The following is a 24,812-nucleotide window of genomic DNA, read 5'->3' on the forward strand; positions in this document are numbered from 1 at the left end:
CTGTGTATGTTTTATTTCCGTTTGGCGGACACTGTGTATGTTTTATTTCCCTGTGATGGACACTATTTCCCTGTGGCAGACACTGTGTATGTTTTATTTCCCTGTTGTGGACACTGTGTATGTTATGTTTCCCTGTGGTGGACACTATTTCCTTGTGGCAGACACTGTATATGTTTTATTTCCCTGTGGCGGACACTGTGTATGTTTTATTTCCCTGTGGCAGACCCCTTTTTAAGTGCCTAACCCTAACCCCCCCTCCCTAGTACCTAACCATAACCTTCCTGTCCCTTTACCCTAACCTCCCTTCTAATGCCTAAACCTAACCTCCCCTGCGGCAGGATGCAAGTGCGTCCTTCTGAAAGAACAGTCGGTATTCCGGCTGTCAGTATTTTGACGCTGGGATCCTGAACTCTGTCGGGATTTTGAAGCCAGCATTATGATTCTGGCATCTGTATTTTTTTTAAGATGAACAATGTGTGTGTTTTTTCCTGTGGCGGTACAATGTCTGTGTGTGTTTTGTTTTTTTCCTTGTGAAGCTTGACTACTGGGTATTTAAGTGTTTCTCAGTTTACAGATTTTTTAAATAGGAAAACATTATTTTTGTAGTAGCACCACTATGAAGTGGTTAAAGGTAGGTGCTAATTATATGCCCTCCATGGAGATAGCCATACCACATGGACCTAAGGAAACCTCTCCCCTTACCTGAAGTGGGAGCGTCTACGGAAGGAGATAGCCGGAGCTGCGACACAGAGGAATTCTGGGTCTGGGTCCCCTTACCTGAGCCTCAGCGGGAGGAGATTGCCGGAGCCGCGCCATGGAGAAAGCCGGTTCCCCTTACCTGAGCCTCAATGGGAGGAGATTGCCAGAGCCGCGCCATGGAGAAAGCCGGGTCCCCTTACCTGAGCCTCAGTGGTAGCATCAGAGAGAGAAGATTGCCGGAGCTGCGCTGAGTGAGTATATGACTGCCGCCATCTCTTCTCCTCCCATCCCATCTAGCGCCCGCTCCCACCGGAGCATGAAACACCACGCCTTCCCCACCGTAGCATAGGACAGCAAGACTCCCCCCAATCAACAGGTGCCACTTAGATCCCAGCAATACTCCCAAGGGAGACTGAAAGGAGACCGGGGAGAGCCAGAGGGGGGCCACGGGGAGGGAGGGAAGGGGGGGGGAGAAGAATCCATGTTATGGTATGTGCTAGTTTGGCATACCAGTACAGCATTAGCCAGATCATTACAGAGGATGCTGTGCCAGCTTACAGGACTTGTAGCCTGATATGGTCCAGATCAGGGACAGGGAAGCACAGGTTCTATTCCACATACAGTTTTTCTTTCACCTGATACTTAATCAAAATTTCTCTTATGTCCTAGAGGATGCTGGGGTCCATATTAATATCATGGGGTATAGACGAGTCCACCAGGAGCCATTGGCACTTTAAGAGTTTAATAGTGTGGGCTGCCTCCCTCTATGCCCCTCCTACCAGACTCAGTTTAGAAAATGTGCACGGAGGAGCCAGTCACAGTTAGGGGAGCTCTACAGAGCTTCTTTAGAAAAAGTTTTTTTAGCGTTTGTTTTTTTACAGGGAGGCTGCTGGCAACAGCCTCGCTGCATCGTGGGACTGAGGGAGGGGAGTAGTGTCAGCCCTGCGGGGTCTGAGCCACTGTCTCCGCTGACAGGACACTGAGCTCCTGAGGGGATAGAACGTTACCGGCCACAGGGGATTGCCAGTGCCAGATTAAGGTCCACATGGGCCTGGAGCTAAAATTTATGAAGGGCCTATTGTATTGTATCTAATCTGCAGCAGTGATCAGCATGTCAGGGGTGTGACTACTGATATGGCCTTGGGGGAAGGTGACCAGTGCTTTTGAGGTGTGGACTACACACTCCAAAGATATCTGTGGATAGCACAGTAGGGGGCATAGCTACCGGGTCAAGTGCCCGAAGCTATTCAATTGACTGTGTCGCACCCAGCAATACCCGGGAGATGCACCTTACCGCAACTATTGCCATGGGCTTAGTCACAGTGAAATGCATTTCCTGGATTAAGGGTTGGGTGCAACTGTGTAACCACATGTGGTAGGTAACGCTGCGACTAGCCCAGAGGCACTAGTTAATGCAGGCATACCACACAAGTAATTGAATAGCTCCAGTCACTTTACCTGGGAGCTACATCCCCATGATGTTAATTGACTGTACCCCATTGCATTCTGTAACTACCTTAAACACATCAATATGCACTGTAAAAGCACCAAAAAACATACAATGAGCAAACCGTATTACACACACACACACACACACACACACACACACACACACACACACACATTATCACGTTTACTTGCTTAGGCACACATGCATTTAGTTACAATTCAACAGCCAAAGGCCTGCCTTCCCCGCTATCAAACTTCCACCATCATCTCCCCAGACAGCAGCTCTCGCTAATCCGCTGCATACAGATGATTCTCAGCTGCTGCACCCAGCTCTCTCTTCCCCGAATATCTGCAACATAACAAACCTGGAACTGTTACATTCACTACCCAGGCGTCTTCTATGCCGGATCAGGGATTATTGGTGCAGGCTGGAGTGATATGGAGATAGTGAGTGACTCGGGAAGCAGGGGTGACAGAGATAGTGGCTGACAAGGAGATATGGGTGACTGGTGAGATATGGGTGACATGGAGATAGTGGGTCACTGTGGAGACAGCGGTGACAACTAGATATTGGGTGACTTGGGTGACCGGGATTTCACGGAGGTAGTAGGCAACTGGGGAGGATGGTGTGACGTAGAGATAGTGGACAACTGGGGAGGTAGAGGTGACAGGGAGATAGTGGGTGACAGGGAGATAGTGGGTGACTGGGGAGGCTGGGGTGATGGCAATAGTGGGTGACTTGAGAGGCAGGGGTGACAGGGAGATAGTGGGTAACAGGGAGATAGAGGGTGACTGGTTAGATATGGGTGACTGGGAAGGCTGCGATGACATGGAGATAGTGGGTGACTGGGGACACAGGGGTCATGGAGAAAGTGGGTGACTGTGGAGACGGATGACATTGAGATTGTGGGCAACTGGGGAGATAGGGGTGACATGGAGATAGTGGGCGACTGGGGAGGCAGGGGTGACATGGAGATAGTGGGTGACTGGGGAGGCAGGGGTGACATGAAGATAGTGGGTGACTGGGGAGGCAGTGGTGACAGAGAGATAGTGTCAGGGAGCTCTGTCCCAGTGTGTCTAGATAAATGAAGCCTGGCAACGGAGGGGTCGCTGTGTGTCCAGTTCCTGGGAGCAGTGAGGGCAGCATGTGCAGGAGATTAAGTCCCGGGCATCAGCAGCAGTAGCACCGCAGCTCTCACACTGAGATGGTGGAGGGAGAGACAGTGGTGTGTTTACGGGAGGATGCCGTGGGAGAGACTAACTGCATCTGCATGGTAACATCCAAGCACACACAGCTAACAAAGCATTGCTTCCTCAGCACTCCGGAGCAAGCTGAGACACCTGCCAGCATGGCAGCCTCTGTAGCCTCTATCCCCGCAGATGAAAAAGTACCTCTGCGCTGCTTGTGTCCCTGGAATGGCACCTTCATGTGGTCTGTGAGGCCCAGGAGGCAGCAGGCCTGGCACTGTACACACATGCATACATTGCCTAATGGGCTGGCTGGCCACAGATTAGTGTCTCCAGCTCACAGCCTAGGTACCAAAGGCCTGAGTCCTACATGTCCTGCTCAACTTCTCCCTCCACTCAGTGGGCCAGAGCCTGCTCGCCACCTCCCCCAGTCACATGGGCTTGGGCTGGAGGTCCATCAACATACCCCGCACAACCAATATACTGTGTATATGTGTATACACAGTATATGTACATTCACATGTCCCCATATATACATGCCTTTCCCATATGCACATAACCCCAATATAATTATATGTACCCCTTCAGTACATGCACATACCCTGATTTATACAACATTCTGTATATACATATACCCACTAAAATACATAAATGCACACCTAACCCTCACTAATAAACATATATACACCCTCCCATACATAGACACCTAATATACAGTACATACTGTATATAGTTATATACACACGTTGTGAATACACATACACCTTCGGAGGCACTCCAGGGACTTCTTCTAACCTAGTGCAACTACAGTAAAATTGAACACCACAGGCACGTCGAACCTGGTTTGGACTAATAGATAGATAGATAGATAGATAGATAGATAGATAGATAGATAGATAGATAGATAGATAGATAGATAGATAGATAGATAGAAATATGTGTGTGTGTATGTATTTATATATATATATATATATATAAATATATATATATATACATATATTTACACACACACGCTGCGGCAGGACAAGACATCAGTAAGAGTCACCTCGTCTGAGCTGGGCTGCCTCTATTGGGTTGTGTGGCAGCATCTGTGTGGGTTCACAAGGAGGCTACAAGACCCTAGTATGCAGCGTACGAAGGACAAGTGAAGCCATCACCTTCCACTTCGATGCCATAGCCTGTGCTGGGGTTCGATCCATGCGGGGCCTCCGTCTGCTGTACTGGCAGTGGGGAGGAATTTGCTCCAGCGGCTGCCCTAGTGGAAGAAGGGGGGTCTCCAGAAGCTGCGCTGATAGAGGATGGGGTCAGGGTCAGGGGGCCTCCGTCTTCTGCACTGGCAGACGGAGGAGTGGTTTGCCAATGCGGCTGCCATAGCAGGAAGGGGTGCTGCTGGCGGCTGCACTAACAGAGGAAGGGGGAGGGTTGGGGTTGCCTCCGTCTGCTGCACTGGCGGCTTCTGCCCCAGCGGAGGAAGGTGGGGGGTCTCCGGCGGCTGTGCTGACAGCGGAAGGGAGGAGGATCGGGGGTGCCTCCGGTGACTGCGCTGGCAGGAGGGGGGATTTGAAGTTGCTGTAGCAGGAAAAAAAATCATATATACACTAGTTTAGCAGAATGCTGTGGGCCTATTTTGGTGGGGGGGCCTGGAGCTTGAGCTCCATCCGCCCCATTGTTAATCCGGCCCTAGGAATCGCTCACCCTGGCAGCATGCCGCCACCCCCTTACAGAGCCAGAAGATCGGTGGTGAGTCATTGGTCCCCCTACCAAGCATGGAGCCGATGTGAAGATGGCAGCAACAGGGTATGGAGCGCAGTACTAACTGCACTCCGGGGCTAAGCGGTATATAGTGGGACGCCCTGAGCCAGCGCCTACACTGACCAAAAAACCTTTCGGGGTCCCAGGATCTCAGCCAGCATGAATACTTAGGCCAGTATAATCTTCTGAAGAGTGGGAAGATGGTGCCATTAAGGCGGTAGAGCTTCTCCTCAGAGCGAACCCAGCAGCATTCAGCACCATTTTCCTGCCTGCAGACATGCTGTGTGTGAAGAGCAGTCCCTCCAGAGCAACTCCAGCTATCTGTACAGTACCAGGGGGTTGTAGAGGGGGGGGGGGAGGATGTGTTAAGACTGTGTAACCTATTAAGGTGCACAGTCAACAGTGGTTGGGGTCTCTCTCCCTATACCTTGTAAGCACTGTGTGCGGGTTGGCACCAATCTCTGTGTCTCTCTGAGAGGGATGTGCAGACTGAGAATGCAACTCCGGTGCTACAGTCCTCTATGGCAGTATGGTCTGGTTCTGATCCCTTGACTCCCCCTGCGGTACACTCTCAAAAATGTGCTCTAGCCCAAATTACGCAGGATGACATGGTTACTGATTCTGACATTGCAGACGGTGATGGGGATGTGTTGAGGGGAGCGGCATCACTTGCTAAGGGGGTGCAGTTGATGAGTACTACTGCATTGGGCGGACCGCTCCCCCTAAACGGCGGCTTAATGCCGCCGTTCAGCACCCTCCCGCCCAATGACCTCCTCTGTATCAGAGGTGATTGCTAGGCAGCAACGATAGCCATGCGCCAGCACACTGCATCACCGGCGCATGCGCGGTTCCGACCCGATCACTGCGCTGCGATACTGCAGCGAGCAATCGGGTCGGAATGACCCCCTAAGTGCAACTAGTGTAAGTGAAAAAAAAAAAAACCTTTAAAAACCAAAGTTTTGTAAGATATTGTTTGTATTGTTATTTAAAGACAGTAGAATGAAATAGATTTGAATAATTTTAAAGGAGTATTTAAGCACTTTACATTTATTCAATTTTCAAATTGTGTATTACAATATGAAGACAAAAGCATAAAAAATTGGATTTGTATGTTGATATTTTACATGGGTTTTTTTAAGGCAACAATGTATTTTGACCTAAGTTAAAAGTATAAACAATTCTATTTGGTAAATAAAATGTTTTTTTTTGCATTTTGCACAGAACAGTAATGTTATTGGAAGATTTTCATTAAACATTTAAAAAATCCAATGTTTATTGTTACCATGAAATTTTAAGTTTCTGAGTTAAAATAATAAATTGAAAAAAAGCTATGAAATTTCATAGACAAAAAACCTTACGGTTTAACATGTCCCATTAAGGCTTCTTAGACATTTGGCATTGCAGAAACCTGTTGTAACTCTTCCACTCAAACTCCAAAAAGCAATGAAATTCCGATCATTCAGGCTGACGCCTCAATGGACGTGTTCCTTGCGCAATACAGATATGGTATGCCATCACAGCCTGTGGGTAAGTGCAGATTCAGCACTCTCACAGAGTGACATTGCTGTCACTCACACAATGGTGGAGCTGCTAATTCACAGATTTGTGTGCTCTTTGGAATACACACATTATTATTATTATTATTATTATTATTATTATTATATATTATTATTGTGGTATGTGGAGAGAGACAATGGTTCATTGAGAAGCAAAGCTTTCATGTCAAAATACATTAATTGGACAAGACGAGATTTCAACTCTTGTATAGTGGGAGCCGTTTTTTTAATCCAATGAAGTAGAACTAACTTTTTTGCCAGAGTTAAAATAATGACAAGGATGGGGATTCGTGTATGGGGTCGAGGACCTAGCCCCCATCCATCAAACCAAAAGAATAAACATGCTTCAGGTGAGGGTGAGAGTGAGACATTAAGAATTTCATTGATATATCCTATTAACTTACACCAGAATCTATATATTTTGGAGCACCCCCAAAAACAGTAAAAAAACTTTGCATTAGACATAGAGCATTTCATACAGACACCTGGTTCATTACTGGACATGTGTTTCCTCTGGGTGGGAGAAATATAGGCCCTATGAATAAATCTAAAGTGGGTTTCCTGTAAGTAGGCAGATTGCAGATGTTTAGAGTATGCGAAGTATCGGGCAAACATGAGATCAGAGCATGTAGTGAGGGAAGGTATATCCGTGACCCAGCTACAGAGTATTTTCTTTGAAAGAAGGGTGACCTCTGATTTAGCAGAAATGAGATGGGGATAGATGCAATTAAGTCTGTTACCTATGGTGGAACGGGACTGTAGGAGATGGAGAATGATGTGTGTATTGGTTGGAGTGGGGGTCGGGCGGGGGAGTGATTGTACATAATGTCTGACCTGGAGGTATAGGTAAAACATGCTGCTGGGAATGGAGAACTGTTGCTGGATATCAGCGAAGGGGATGACATCGCCACCTGGGTCGAAGACCTTGTTCACGAGAGCCAAACCCTTTTGTCTCCAAACTCGGAACGCAGGGTTGTTCAGGGCGGGGGAGAAGTCAGGGTTACCCCAGAGGGGAAGGTATGGGGAGAATCGAAAATCCCTTTTCAGTTTCTTGTGAAGGCTTATCCAGTTGATGAAACATGATATTTGAATACACTGAGGGAGGGATACTAGAAGATTTGAGGTGCAATAGAGCTGTGGGGGAGAGAGGGGCAAAAATGGCATTGTCAAGTGTTACGTCTGTGAAGGTGGAGTCATCTAGCAACCAGTCACCCGCATAGTGGAAGAAAACAGAGGTGGTGTAGGATTTGAAATCAGGAATCCCCAGGCCTCCCAGTTTTTTGGGAAGCATAAGTTTGGCCAGAGCAATTCGGGGGCGTTTTCCACTCCACAGAAATGAGGAGATGGCGGAGTTGATGGAAAGGATATCACCATTGGTGAGGGCAACAGGTAGCATCTGTATCATGGCCCTCATTCCGAGTTGATCGGTCGCAAGGCGAATTTAGCAGAGTTACACACGCTAAGCCGCCGCCTACTGGGAGTGAATCTTAGCTTCTTAAAATTGCGACCGATGTATTCGCAATATTGCGATTACTAACTACTTAGCAGTTTCAGAGTAGCTCCAGACTTACTCTGCCTGTGCGATCAGTTCAGTGCTTGTCGTTCCTGGTTGACGTCACAAACACACCCAGCGTTCGCCCAGGCACTCCCACCGTTTCTCCGGCCACTCCTGCGTTTTTTCCGGAAACGGTAGCGTTTTCAGCCACACGCCCCTGAAACGCCGTGTTTCCGCCCAGTAACACCCATTTCCTGTCAATCACATTACGATCGCCGGAGCGAAGAAAAAGCCGTGAGTAAAAATACTTTCTTCATAGTAAAGTTACTTGGCGCAGTCGCAGTGCGAACTTTGCGCATGCGTACTAAGCGGATTTTCACTGCGATGCAATGAAAAAGAACGAGCGAACAACTCGGAATGAGGGCCCATATAAAATATTTTAGGGAATATAACAGTCTTCACCGCCCCAGCCCTCCCCAATAGAGATAAAGGAAGATGGTTCCATGACCGCATCAAGGCAATCACTTTTTGGATAATGTGTGAGAAGTTAGCCTTATATAAGTCCTCTACCCTTCTGGTGATATGGACCCCAAGATATTTGATTTGAGACATGCTAATCTGAAACCGGGAGAAAGCGGGATCAGAAGTTAGATCTAAGGTATATGAACCTATCGGCATCAATTCTGATTTTTCTACATTAACCTTATAGCCGGAAATTGATCCAAAGGCTTTGATCAGATTCATAATGTGTGGGATCGAGGTAAGTGGGTCCGTGATGAAGAGTAGCATATCATCTGCATAGAGGGAAACTTTTAATACGCAGTCGGAGATTGTTATACCTTTAAAACCAGATGAGTTGCGTAGTAGGATGGCAAGTGGCTCAATGGCAATTGCAAAGAGGAGAGGGGAAAAAGGGCACCCCTGTCTCGTCCCCCTGTGTAAGGGGAAGCGGTCCGAAATCTGGCCGTTACATAGTATCTGTGAAAAGGAGGGGTTAAAGTATAGAAGTTTAATATACGAGATGACGGTAGAGGAAAACCCCAAATTAGACATGGTATTAAAAAGGTGTGGCCACAGAACAAGGTCAAAGGCCTTCTCTGCATCCAGTGACAGGATGACGCCTGGTGGGGAAGAGCCTGAGGTGTGTTGTAAGTGTTGTACTGCCGATATGACCCTCCGCACATTCAGGACCGAGTGCCTACCTGAAATAAACCCGGTTTGATCCGGATGTATAATAGAAGGTAAAATCTTTTTAAGCCTTTCAGACAAAATCTTAGTAAGAATCTTATAATCCGAGTTCAACAAGGAAATCGGCCTATAAGAGACTGGCAGGGTCAGGTCTCGGCCTGATTTGGGTAGTACTCTGATATAAGCGGCATTAAAATATAAAGGGGCCTGACCTGACCGCAATATGTGATTAAAAACTAGCACCAATGTGTCCTGAATGTACGGAAGCATCAGTTTGTAGAAGCTACTACCAAATCCATCGGGGCCCGGGGCTGTCCCCTGTTTCAAGGTCCCAACAACACAAGAGACTTCCGCTGGACTTATGAGGGCTATCAAATCTGAGTCTAGAGAGGTGTCTAATCTAGGGGGAGTGAAGTCAGAATCAGGGAGAGACATGGAAGATGCGATTGCAATATTCTCAGGGGAAAGAGAAGGGTCAGGTGAGTAAAAGGAAGCATAGAAGTCCTTGAGGACAGAGACAATTTGGGCATTAGAGGAAGTCCGGGATCTGTCTGGTTTCCTTAGGGGGTGAACTAAAGAGGAGGGTCTCATGCCATTTAACATGTTAGTTAGCAGTTTACCGGACTTATTCCCAAACCGGTGGTAGCGATAATTAACCGCATATAAGGATTTATTACCTCTGCTGTTTAAGTACTCGTTGAAGTGAGTCTTAGCCGTGAGGTATACCTGCTTATTGGTTACAGTAGGGCTTTGGCAATAAGCTGAGTAGGTTGTGGACAACCGGCTCTGAAATAATAAATAAGTGGCGGCGTAAAATTTGTTGAGGTGGGCCACATATGATAGAATATTTCCCCGTAGGACCGATTTAGCTGCTTGCCAAAATAGAGGGGGATTGTCAATCGCGTGGGACTGATTATTTTTGTGGTATTCCTCCCAACTAGATTGAAGCATAGATTTAAATTCTGAGGAGGTCAAAAGATGGGATGGGAAACGGCATATGATTTTGTTAGGGGGTTCATCCGAAACGTGTAAAGAGAACCACTGCAGAGAGTGGTCCGATAAAGATAGCGGCTCAATCTCTACGGATGAGACTCTCGTGAACAAGGCCAGGGACAGCAACAGGTAATCTATGCGTGACAGGGTGTGATATGCTGCAGACATACAGGTGTACATTTTGACAGTGGGATATGTAACTCTCCAGATGTCTACTAGGGACAATTGTGTGGTAAAATGGGGAATGCCGTACTTGGGAAGTGAGAAAGAGTGTGAGGGGACAGATGATCTATCTAGGTAAACATCCGAAATGAGGATAAAATCCCCACATACCATCAGACCTTCTTCCATGTAAAGTGTCAATAGCGTAATCAATTTCACAAAGAAGTGTCTTTTGTGTACTGTTGGGGCATATACATTACATAAAGTGTATCGTTTGGAGTGTAGAGTAATGTGTACGATGACAAACCTGCCTTCCGTGTCAGGAATCATCTTTAGAAGCTCACAGGGGAGCTGACGTTTAATCAGAATGGCTACTCCACGGGACCTGGAATTAAAAGAAGCACTGGCTAATAATTTCCACCCCAACATTTGTAGTTTCAACATTTCCGCAGGAACCAAGTGTGCCTCCTGAACAAAAACAATATCCAAATGTAATCTATTACAGTACAGCAAAATTTTCCTTTGCTTCGCAGGGGAGTTAAAGCCCCCAACATTTAAGGACCCAATCTTAATTTCAGCCATTACGTATAAACATGCATTGTAATCTGAATTGTAAGGTATCCATGGAGAAGGAACGTGGAACTAGTAAAACCCATAGAGGAGTAGGGAGGAGGTGAGACACTGGGGAGAAAACAGAGGGGGGGGGGGATGATACACACAAAGACAAAACACTAATGAACCCGACTAGCGCGTTCAGGGTAGTTAGAAAACATTCACATAACTTCCAGAATCCCAGAAAAACTTGGAGAACCCATAGGCACAGAGATAAAACCAACATAAACCCGGAGCATTACTCCCTCCGTGCCCGGGGAGAATTTAGAACCTGAAACCTCTTCTGAAGGCGGGACGACATGTAATGGAGCAGGAACCTTATATGAATATAAAGAACAAAGGACAACAATTGCAAAGACTTGAGCCTCAAGCATCGGGACAGAACAGTATGCAGGCGGTGAGCAGCAACAGCGGAAGGACAAAAACTGGTGAGATCCGCAGGGTCAGTTAGGGTCAGAGATGTCCGCATCTGAGCGAGAGCGACCTTCACATAGGAAATCAGCAGCATCATCCGGGCTGGTAAAATCATAATGTCTATCCTTGTCGAAGATCCTTAACTTACCGGGATAAATTAGTGCAAACTTTTTCTTGTCGGCCAGAAGCCGGGAGCAGATAGGGGAGAATGCACATCGTGCTTTTGTCAATTCGGCAGAGAAGTCCTGAAAAAGTCTGAGATTTTTGCGATCCCAGTTCAGGACAGGCTGTTTTCTGGAGGCACGCCATATTTCCAACTTATGTGTGTAACTCAGACATTTAAAGATGGTCACTCTGGGGCGAGAGTCAGTCTGGCGGGGAGGGGGGCCAATACGATGCACCCGTTCAATAACCATTTCTTTACAGGCATCCTGAATACCAAGGAGGGTGGGTAAAGTGTTAGTGACAAAATTCTCCAAGGAGGTCCCTTTCAGGGATTCAGGCAAACCCACAATTCTAATGTTATTTCGTCTAGAACGATTTTCGATTTCCTCCAGCTTATTAATAAAGGCATAATTGTCTTTTTCAAGACGTTTGATTTCACACTGCATATCAGCAATATTGTGGGCCATGGAGCCTATCCTGTTCTCCGCTGTGGAGACCCGTGTGTTTAATTGCTGCAGCTGCGCTGTAATATCACTCACCGCCTTGGTCAGTAACGGGCCCAGGGTGGAAGAGATGGCGTCCACCAGATCCCCATACAGAAGCGGGCTGTCATGGTGCCTGGGTGAAGATGCCGGATTGCAGTCCAGCGTGTCCGCCACAGACTTCTTGGATGCCGGGGAGTGATCGCGGGAGACGCCATCCGGCGCCATGACAGGAACCGCACCTCTTTTCACTTGTAGCAGCGCCTGCTGCTGTGAGCGCGGCGGCTGCGTGGCTGTCACAAATTTGTCCATTGCAGGTATACCCCAGGTGTGGATGGTTAAATTGGTGAGGTTTGTAAAAGTGGCAAAGTAGCCGGGCACGGAGCGGAGCTGTGAGATGGAGCAGCTCACTCCATGCACCCGAAACCGGAAGTCTTAATTTCCTTTGTTAATAATTTCTCTGTTTCCCAAAATAAATTGTCTATGTCATCAGTCTGTGGAGTAGCCTTTTGCGTTCCACAGCCGCACCACACACCTAGCACATCACCCACCATTCCCATCTCTGCACTGTGCACTTCTTTCAGGTTAACATTGCCCGTGGTTTTTCTATACAACAGCACAGGCTATATAAACTTATTACCATTGGGTTCACTATCCTTATAGTTTTGGGCGGAAGTGACGTAATTTGCATTTCAAAGCTAAGGCGGGTGGAAATGACGCATTTTTGCGTTCCACCTGTCGTTCTTCACTTTTTTCACTCTGTTTAACCTTCATTTCCCAGATTATCCATAAAAATTTGTTTCTGATAGATAACACCTCTGTATTCACTTTAATTACCTACTGTTTTAAATATTGATTTTTGATTTTTATGTATAGGAAGTGATGTCACACCCACATGCTCAACATGTGACCTCTCACTAGCACTATAAATATCCTGTTTGTGCCCTTAATGATTATCCCCTTGATGAAGTCCACCTAATAGGACGAAACGTGTTGGGACAGGAACCTGCTACTTACCCCTTGGACTCCCTATATGCGGACAGATAAGCTGTTTTATTTTTTCAATCCTGTACGTGTGCTACTTGCATTTATGGACAGTTGAACTGGCTACTTGTTTTAATTGTCCTGTACGTTTGCTACTTTTAAGCGTGGCAGGATTGTGCCTATTAAATTAAATTACATTTTTTTTATTTTATCATGTTTGCTTAACATTGATTGGAATGAGCCACATTCCTAGCTTTTAAACTGTTGTGAAATCTGTGTCTTTTATATATTCTAGTTTCCATTAGTAACTTTTGAAATAAGCTTCATTCCTAAATCCTGAGATTACTATAAAACATTGTGTCTTAAAACAGTACACACTGGCCCTCATTCCGAGTCGTTCGCTCGGTAAAATTCATCGCATCGCAGCGATTTTCCGCTTAGTGCGCATGCGCAATGTCCACACTGCGACTGCGCCAAGTAATTTTGCTATGAAGTTAGGAATTTTACTCACGGCTTTTTCATCGCTCCGGCGATCGTAATGTGATTGACAGGAAATGGGTGTTACTAGGCGGAAACAGGCCGTTTTATGGGCGTGTGGGAAAAAACGCTACCGTTTCCGGAAAAAACGCAGGAGTGGCCGGAGAAACGGGGGAGTGTCTGGGCGAACGCTGGGTGTGTTTGTGACGTCAAACCAGGAACGACAAGCACTGAACTGATCGCAGATGCCGAGTAAGTCTGTAGTTACTCTGAAACTGCTAAGAGGTGTGCTAATCGCAATATTGCGAATACATCGTTCGCAATTTTAAGATGCTAAGATACACTCCCAGTAGGCGGCGGCTTAGCGTGAGCAACTCTGCTAAAATCGCCTTGCGAGCGAACAACTCAGATTGAGGGCCACTATGTTGCTTTTATTTTCTCTCTGCATCTTCAGCTTCCAAATGTCATCAGCCTGAAAGTATTTGAAGCTAAGTTGTTATTTATCTTAATAACTGCACCTGATTGCACAGGTTTTATCTCACCGACACTATTAGGCGCTTGTTTTACTTCATTTTTGCTATATTTTATCCACACACTGTATAAAAGCTGCCACTCATTTATAGATGAGGTATGTTGTGTAAAAAGGAAAAATCCTTTCTCGGCTTTGGTCTCTATTAGATGCATCCAGGCGCTGTTCTTCACTGCTCTCACATATACATATATATATACTGTGATCAGTATTGGTTGATCAGGCCATACCACACAGCATTATTGAAATACACAATTCCTTAATTTCTTACTAGGTTCTATTTTCAAAATGTACTTACATGTAAGTAAACAAACAAACACATAAACAATAAACATAAGAAGGTAAAATTGGTTGTCTCCAGGTACTCCCTATCAATCACTGACAACTCTTTTTTTTTCACCCCCTCCCTCGGAACAACTCGGAGCACAGAATTTTTTTCCGACTTTCCCGAGCATAGTTTTGAGGAGACATTCCCCACCTCCGGGGGAGGTGTGAGATGAATTATGAATCGCATTGATGTAGAGTCTATTGGCGAGCACCCAACTGTTGAATCCTAATTTAACCATTTGCATTCCTTGTTGCAATTAAATAAAAGATTGAAGTCAAATGTATGAAACAATTAATTATTTATTTAAAAGACCACACCCGTATACAGGCTGAGAGGCACATCCTTTCACCCCGGGTCAAAGACTTCAACAGAGAAAAACATGGCGATTCACTTATTTTTATAATGCATGGTTACACCCAATTCTTTTAACGCTCCCACTGATTTCATGAATCTTGGAGTACACTATTATGCTCATATTAGGACAAGGTGCCAGCTAGAAGCTGGCTAGCTTTATTTGGTGCTAATTCCAATTCTATAACACACAATGAGTCTGCTAAACTCTGTTAAAGATACATGTATCTGATAAGCAGAGATGTGCACCGGACATTTTTCGGGTTTTCTGTTTCGGTTTTGGATTTTGTTCCACGGCCATGTTTTGGATTCGGACGCATTTTGGCAAAACCTCCCTGAAAATTTTGTGTCGGATTCGGGAGTGTTTTTGATTCGGTTGATTTATTTTCAAAACCCCCTCAAAAACAGCTTAAATCATAGAATTTGGGGGTAATTTTTATCCTATAGTATTATTAACCTCAATAACCACAATTTCCACTCATTTCCAGTCTATTCTGAACACCTCACACCTCACAATACTATTTTTAGTCCTAAAATTTGAACCAAGGTCGCTTGATAACTAAGCAAAGCGACCCAAGAGGGCAGCACAAACACCTGGCCCATCTAGGAGTGGCACTGCAGTGTCAGACAAGATAGCACTTAAAAAAATTGGCCCCAAACAGCACATGATGCGAAGAAAAGAGAAAAAGAGGTGCACTGTGGTCGCTGGATGGCTAAGGTAAGCGACACAAACACCTCAATATCACAGTAATTATTTTTTCTAATCAATGGTATTATTGGTCCAAATCACTGGTAGAAAATGACAAAATCACTGGAATTATTTGTTCTAATCAATGGTATTATTGGTCCAAATCGCTGGAAGAAAATGACAAAATCACTGGAATTATTCATTCTAATCAATGGTATTATTGGTCCAAATCACTGGTAGAAAATGAAAAAAATCACTGGAATTATTTGTTCTAATCAGTGGTATTATTGGTCCAAATCACTGGAAGAAAAAGACAAAATCACTGGAATTATTTGTTCTAATCAATGGTATTATTGGTCCAAATCACTGGAAGAAAATGGAATGGATGGATACTTGCAGTGACACAGAGCGGCAAGATACAGCAATGGCCTACTGTACAACTATATACTGTTAGTCACCAAAATGCTGCACTGTAATACTATATATACTGCTCACAAAAATGCTGCACAGATATGGAATGGATACTTGCAGTGACACAGAGCTGCAAGTTACAGCAATGGTCTACTGTACACAACTATATACTGTTAGTCACCAAAATGCTGCACTGTAATACTATATATACTGATCACAAAAATGCCACATAGATATGGAATGGATACTTGCAGTGACACAGAGCTGCAAGATACAGCAATGGCTTACTGTACTGTAATACTATAATTATTATATAGATGACAGATATAAAGTTACATTGTGGGGGAATCCAGTATACGTTCTGTCACCAGGTACCAGTGAATGGCCACATCATGTATACACTTATACTGGTGGTCCCCAGTCCCCACAATGCAGCACACTGATCAGTAATTTGCAGCACACTAAGCACAGATATGGAGCGTTTTCAGGCAGAGAACATATATATTTTCAGCACACTGAGCACAGATTATTTGCAGCACACTGAGCACAGATATTTGCAGCACACTGAGCACAGATTACGGAGCTTTTCAGGGAGAGAATGCTGCCACGTCCTCTCCGTTCAATCTCCAATGCACGAGTGAAAATGGCCGCGACGCACGGCTTCTTATATAGAATATGAATCTCACGAGAATCCGACAGCAGGATGATGACATTCGGGCGCGTTCTGGTTAACCAAGCAAGGTGGGAAGATCCGAGGCTGCCTCGGAACCATGTAAAATGGGTGAAGTTCGGGGGGTTCGGATCCCGAGGAAACGAACCCGGTCATCTCTACTGATAAGTCAACTAATATCTGTAGAAAAGTCACTTATAAAACAAAATGGATAGAGGGTTAGGGTATATTATATGATAGGAATAGCTGTACCTGTATGATGCGAGTATATTGTATTAATAAAATAAATTATATTCCTTATGCACTTAGATATTTAACTATATATATTTACAGTATCTATCTATCTACCTATATATATATATATATATATATATATATATATATATATATATATAGCCATAGTATAAAGGTGGCACTCACATGCTTGAAAGAAATGTAAAACTTTGTCCTTCATTAGGGTCCAACAATGTTTTGGGGAAAACCCCGGTCATCAGGGACAAGGAAGTATGCTTTTCTTAGACATATGTGCATAGTGAATTTAATGCCTATAAATGAATTTTTGAAAAAGATTTTTAATGATTTTTTTCCATTAGATGCACCCCAAACAAGTAGTTTTCATTTATAACTTGGATACATTTTTTATAGGTATTAAATGTTGAGTCACAATGAGTTAATCGTAGGTTTTGCTTGTTATTGTCTAATGCCAATCAAGGATATGAGGAGTCTTAAATTTGTGTAAGACCATCTTTTTATGATGTAGATGTCCATGGTATGTCAATAACAGATCAAGTTAGCAAATATAAAGCTTTTCACTATTTTAAAAAAGGAAGATGGAATAATCCAACAACTTTGAAAGTTCCATAAAGCACAGCAGTAAAAACCATACAGAATCTATTATGGAATCAGATTTAATAACCACAGAGATTGCCTAGTAATAGCATCTTAGGTTAGAAGCCAATTCAATTCTAAACTGAGATGAAGCAGGAGTCATGTCTCACCATCCACTGTTTGGAAGAGACATTGATCAGGTCTTCATTGTAGATTTGCTGCTAAGGCAACACTATTATAGGAGAGAAATAGGAAGTGACCTGTTTGAGCCAAGGAACGCATGTTGTGGACATCATATCAGTTCCACATTTTATATTTTGGATTGCAACTGCCATTTCCTTCCACAGCCGGGGGTGTAAGAGAGTTAGCTATTTTCCATTTGGTAACACAGCAACACATTAACCAGTAACTTTCTACCTGACTATTTATATAAAGTCATATTCTTTGAGATAGTCAAACACTGTTTGGATTTGGAATATCCTTTATTACAATTTAAAGAATATTTTATGACTAGTATAGGTTAAAAAAAAGTGATACAAGTGATAGTACTGTGAACTGGGTTAATACTGTTCTATAGATTGATCCATGATTGACAACATGAGTAAATATACTTGATTTTATAAAAGGGCATTACACAGTGATACAGGCAATGGACGAATTGCTTTCTTGCAATTCAGGTATTAGCTCTCAATAGCATGTAAAATAAAATGTATACAATTGCTTAATCTTTAAACAAAATGTTTTGTTTTTGAAGTGTTCCTGTACAGTCACTCACAGCTCCCTGTACTTTTGCCAATACTACTAATAGTGAGCTACTGGGCACCACACACTGCACCATAACTATAGATATAGCAGTGGCGTAACTACTGCCCCCGCAGTCCTCACGGTGGATTGGGGGCGAGGGCTGCGGGGGCGCCACTGATTTACAGCAGACTGACATGCGGACGAGCGTCCGCATGTCAGTCTGCTTTCTCCTTCCCTCCGCCGCTTGTTGGAGGGACACGGAGGGCACAGCCTCTCCTGTGTCCCTCCTGCTGCATCATCTCCGGCGGCCGCGGGTCTAATAGGGGGAAGTGCCGTCCGTGAGCTCTAATTGGCTCACGGACGGCACTTCCCCCTATTAGACCCGCGGTCGCCGGAGATGATGCAGCAGGAGGGACACAGGAGAGGCAAGCTGTGCCCTCCGTGTTCCTCCAAAAAGCGGGGGAGCGGAGGAGCGGCGGGGGGGGAAAGAATTATCTGGCATTGGTGACATATATGGCACTGGGGGGAATATCTGGCACTGGGGCATATATGGCACTTGGGGGGTAATATCTGGCACTGGGGGCATATATGGCACTGGGGGGAATATCTGGCACTGGGGCATATATGGCACTTGGGGGGGAATATCTGGCACTGGGGGCATATATGGCACTGGGGGGGAATATCTGGCACTGGGGGCATATATGGCACGGGGGGGAATATCTGGCACTGGGGGCATATATGGCACTGGGGGCATATATGGCACGGGGAGGGATATCTGGCACTGGGGTGAATATCTGGCACTGGGGGCATATGTGGCACTGGAAGGGAATATGTGGTGCTGGGGGCATATGTGGCACTGGGGGGTATATGTGTGCCTGGCACATGGGGGGGGCTATATTTGGCACTGGGGCATGTGAGTACCTGGCACCGTGGGGGAATATCTGGCACTGGGTTCACAGCCCTAGCAACAAGGACTACCTCCTAGCAACGAGCATGACACCCAGTGCATGAAACACCTGGCAACGAGCATGACACCCAGTGCATGAAACCCCTGGCAACGAGCATGACACCCTGAGCATGAAAACCCCTGGCACCGTGCATGGAACCAAGAGCATGAAACCCCTGGCAACGAGCATGACACCCAGTGCATGAAACCCCTGACAACGAGCAGGTAATTGAAAAGTATATAGAAGCCTTACTGTAGGACTTAATGTGTAATGGGCATTACGGTGTGTGGCATAATGTATCACGGACATTGCGGGGTGTGTCATAATGTGTCACAGGCATTACGGTGTATGGTATACTATATCGCGGGCATTGTGATATGTGGTATAATGTCTCAGGGTCATTGCAGTGTGTGGCATAATGTATCACGGACATTGCGGTGTGTGTCATAATGTGTCAGGCATTACGGTGTGTGGTATACTATATTACGGGCATTGTGATATGTGGTATAATGTCTCAGGGTCATTGCAGTGTGGCATAATACATAACGGGCATTGCGATATGTGGCATAGGGTATAACGGGCAGGGCATTGCGGTATGTGTCACAGGCATTACGGTGTGTGGTATACTATACACCGGGCATTGTTGTATAATGTCTCAAGGTCATTGCAGTGTGTGGCATAATGTGTCACAGGCATTGTATGTGCTATAATGTATCGGGCATTGCAGTGTGTGGCATAATGTATCACGGACATTGCGGTGTCATAATGTGTCACAGACATTGTATGTGCTATAATGTATCAGGGGCATTGCAGTGTGTAGCATAATGTATAACGGGCATTGCGATTCCTGTCATAGTGTGTCACAGGCATTACGGTGTGTGGCATAATGTGTCACAGGCATTACGGTGTGTGGCATAATGTGTCGGGGGCATTACAGTGTGTGCATATTGTGTCGTGCATTATTAAGTGCGGCATAATGTCTAAGGGCCATTGCAGTATGTGGCATAATGTATACTGGGCATTACTATAAGGAGGAAAAATGACAAATAATGTAAGGGGCATGAATCAGGATTATTTTTCTTTCCTGTGGTGGCCAACGTATGGGCATGCAGGTTGCAAAACTGGGGTATAAGGTAGTCTTTTCCTGCAATACCACGCCCCTTTATGTGAAACCACGCCCATTCCAACGAAACCACGCTCCCTTTTTGCTCCGCGCGCCTTCGGCGCGCTCATATTTATCCCTTTCCTGTTCCCAATTATGGAGCATGAAGGGGGGGGGGGGGAGCCGAATAATTTTTTGGCTTGGGGGAGAAAAATTTCTAGTTACGCCACTGAGATATAGAATTAGCACAAATAATATTAAACATTTGGAGTTTTAGCTGGGAAAGCATTTCTTTTTTTGGAGTGCCGTTAAATACCCACAGAAGTTCTACCAGTTTTAGCAGCTTACTATAAAAAATGTGATAATAACCTCACACACAAAAATAAATGCAAATTGGAATAAACCCTTTTTTTAATTAATGCTAATTATTAGATTAATTTGTCAGTTTATATCACTTTGCAAATATCTGATATAAGGACTTACCAGAAAAAAAAAAAGGAGAAGACTGTAGTGCCCACAGCTCAATATATCACATAATAATGTCACAGTGCATTCTGCTATAATGCTGATATATCTGGTTGCTATGCTTAGCCATGACCATTAAATTGCCTGCCAGTAGCCACACCCAGGCACCCTATTCCACCCATCCATCTAATGCTAAAACTATGTTGGTCTGCCAAATATTAAAACAAGCAGTAGACACTGTTTGAGGGCTGTATTCTCTTATAGAGGATCCCTGCCCGCACATATGATGTCCATTCTACCTACCCACCCACCTTGCAGCACACCATCAATATGGACCCTGTAGCCTCTTGGGAGCAGTGATCAGTGTATGAGGGAAGAATCCACCAGCAGGGGAGCAAAATGTAGGTGACTTTGTGAATCCTCAGGTGGGTAAATACTACAGTGCCCGAATGCCAACCCTGGTCTGGATCTTTGGTCCCAGGGCATGTTCCCTAGTTGCCTTACCCTAGTTATCATACTGGTGGTGCTTTGGGAATATGATCATTTTAATATAGAAATCTCTGGTCATAGCATCTCACAGTTCTGTGTTTATTTGTTTCTGGATATAGAGAATCTATATTTGGGTGACTCAGTTCCGTGACCGAGGTTTTATACAAATTATTTGTGTCTATTACATTGCATGAGTTTTTATTGATATTCCACATTACATACATATATCAATAACATTTCACACATGTGTTGCCTGTTTTGCTTATTAGGAATACTCTATTCCTGTGGATTACATTAATATTTCTTCTCTCTTTACTTTGGGCTCATCTGAGCTGAGGAATATATGGAATCCTATAAGCAGGAGTGCTGTTATATCATTTGACTATAAAGCTTCAGTGAAGTGTTTGTCTCATACAGATCCTTCTTTGGGGAAATATTCATAATAGTTCTGATTTAATGACAGAACCTGACATGGTGCACTTCACGGGTGAGTAATAATCACAGCAGAAGAGCTGTGACTAGTACAATGATAGATCCTGACACTACAACTATTGATTACTTCTATGTGGATTGTGGTCATATTCTATGACATCTAAAGACAGGGTCAGATTAGGTGCCACATGGGACTAGGTATGTAAATTATCACGTGTCTATTGAGATAAGAGAAGGAGCTGTGATCAATGATGTGTGGGTGTGCCTAGTGCAGTGTGGGTGTGACCAGTGTTGTGTGGGTGTGGCTAGTGCCTTGTGGCCCTGTTCACGCCATACACTATCATCCCCAATGTTTCTCTTGGGCGAAATCATTCTTATCCCTGGAGAGTTTCTTTTTCTTCATCTCTATGACCTCCTGCTCCATGTCCTCCGCTTCTTTATTATATTTATTATATGTGGATTGAAATTTGTCAACCGTTTTAAATATTTTTAATTTTCCCCCCAAAGCTGAAATTTCCTGTGCATATTGTGCTAACAATATCTCATCATGTTTGATTAATATCTTTATTAAATCTTTGGAACACTGTGTTAATGTCATTTTTTACTCCTTCTTATGATCCATATTTGCCAATTCAAATGTTCAGGAACACTCATGGTCTTAACCCTCGTGGAGTGATGTTATATTTGATATAACTGTCAAACATCAGTCTATTCCACCAAGTTTTCCCTTGTTTGATCAGTAGTTGTTTTAATGAAAAGAGGTCATCCGACCAATCTCTATTGGCTGAGTCTGAGTTATAGATCTAACTTCCAAAAGCTGAGTCCTGACTGTTTTTCAGTCTTTCACGTCTGTCATCCAAATCCTTTGCTAGACTAAAAGAAGATATTCTGGTATATCTGATATAAATCTAATTATTTTGTTTGATATACAGTACTGAATATAGACTATGAATAACTGTGCAAGTAGTAGCTAGAAATGCTGAAGTCTCAGCCAATTAGTATTATAAACGGGAAAAGGGAAGTAAGAAATCTACTGCACTATTATTGAAGTGTACATAAATTGCAAACAGAATACCCCATAATATATTGTACCGCCTTATATCAGGTCAAACTTTGGGGGTGCTGCCACACTATATAATGTTGCCAATATATGAAACAAGTTTTGAAAGGTAGGGAAAAGATTGGACTTTGGGTGGCGCACTAGAACTAAATAATCAAACAATTAAAATATAACTTTTATTTCCATTATGTTAAAAGAACCAATAACTGTGAAATTTTAAAATCAATAAGGACAAGTGCAAGACACAGTGTGACATATAATGTTAAAAGACCACACTATTTTAATCCAATGTGCTGTGCAATGTCTTGCATAGTCAATGGAATTATCCTAGGTTCTATGTCCTTTTGGAACTAGTTAGTGCTGTCAGAATATGATCCCAATAATTGATCTGGCTTTATTAAGGGCACATTTAAATGAGGTAATCCCAAGTATAGTATCAGTTGTTGACTTGTACTCAATAGGTTCCCTGTGGTGAATGAATTAATATATATGAAAAAGAGAATGCTAGGCTGCTGGTTAGTATTTCCCACATATAAACTGATGCTAATATCACTCTGCAGTTTCTATGATGATCATTCCTCTATTATAAGATAAATTGGAACATTCTATGGTTCACATATACTGATGGGTATATGGTATAAATTACCTTTTTGTAATCAGCTAGTTGGCATTCTAAGGCTCTGCTATCAGCAACACTAAGTTAGCATACACGTGTTACATGCACTCATGGGGGTTGAATGAGAAGCTGCTGGAACTCTCTACTGGATAGAGATCTCTTTCCTCTACTAGTCCCAGCACCTGCATGAGCAGAACATCTGTATATTACAGAGATCAGTGGCACTACCAGATGCACCATCAACACTTACACCAGACACATTGTTCTTTTTATGTTTTTATACCCTATTTATTACTTTAGTTACTTCATTTTATGTTCTAATTGTTCTAATTGTTTGATGATATTGTTTAATATGGATAATCTTACTTTTGTGAAAATAACAAAAATCTGATTTAAGCCAGTGCACTGCACCGAGAATCTCTTCTCAGCTCTATTTATATACTAATGTAGAAGGTGTCAGTAGTAGCGCTCCTTATGTGATGAGAGTGTAAGAATTATAATTACAAATACATAAATAATCATTTCAGGCAATATTGGGGAGTTTTACCATGAAAATTGTTTATTACATTATACATTATACAACTATAGATTCTTCTCTTCTCTGGTCTTTAATAACATTGATTTATATATAAAACACTTGTGACATTCAGAAAATAAAATGTCCTCACTTGTCACTATATTGAAGTGATACAAGATAACATATTTATCAAACATCCTACAGTCAGGCAATCAGAGTGACTCCCCATGTGATTAATACTGGTAAGTGTTCTCTTTCTAGTTACAAACTTGCTGCATTCACATAATTTATATGGTTCCTCTAATGTGATACCCCTGATGGCTAACAAGATGTGACCTTTGGGTAAAACATTTGCTGCATTCAGAACATTTATATGGTTTCTCTCCTGTGTGACTCCTCTGATGTATAACAAGTCCTTCCTTGCTACCTAAACACTTGCTGCATTCAGAGCATTTATATGGTTTCTCTCCTGTGTGACTCCTCTGGTGTGTAACAAAATTTGACTTAATGGAAAAACACTTGCTGCATTCTGAACATGTAAATGGTCTCTCTCCTGTGTGAGTCCTTTGATGGTTATTAAGATCTGACTTCAGGGAAAAACACTTGCTGCATTCAGAGCATTTATATGGTTTCTCTCCTGTGTGACTCCTCTGATGTTTAACAAGATTTGACTTCAGGGAAAAACACTTGCTGCATTCTGAACATGTAAATGGTCTCTCTCCTGTGTGACTCCTCTGGTGTGTGAGAAGTGCTGATTTACATGTAAAGCGTTTGTCGCACTCAGAGCACAGATGTAGTTTCTCTCTAGTGAAACTCATCATGTATTAGATGAGATAAAAATTAGCTTTATAAGGTTTCTCCTTTACAGAAAAAAATAATGTTTTTGAGAATCCTTAAGAGGTTTCTTAAGAAGTAATGTCTGTAGTTGGCTTGATTAGAGAACAATGTCCCTTTCTATTATATCTTCTTATATTCTTAGAGGGATTCTTGCTCCTTATTTGTCCTACAAGAGATAGATC

The 24,812-nt window shown here is 43.7% G+C and overlaps 1 protein-coding gene across 1 annotated transcript in view; it reads right to left on the bottom strand.

The window, feature by feature from the left end:
• Positions 1-24,611, bottom strand: part of LOC134934267 (oocyte zinc finger protein XlCOF22-like) — a 141,989-nt gene extending 117,378 nt beyond the window's left edge. Inside the window, exon 1 of the mRNA XM_063929739.1 lies at positions 24,106-24,611. Coding sequence (XP_063785809.1) covers positions 24,106-24,611 — 506 coding nt within the window. The remainder of the gene's footprint in view (positions 1-24,105) is intronic.
• Positions 24,612-24,812: the final 201 nt, after the last annotated feature.

Source organism: Pseudophryne corroboree, chromosome 6 (genome assembly GCF_028390025.1).
Source record: "Pseudophryne corroboree isolate aPseCor3 chromosome 6, aPseCor3.hap2, whole genome shotgun sequence".
In the NCBI taxonomy this organism is placed as follows: domain Eukaryota; kingdom Metazoa; phylum Chordata; class Amphibia; order Anura; family Myobatrachidae; genus Pseudophryne; species Pseudophryne corroboree.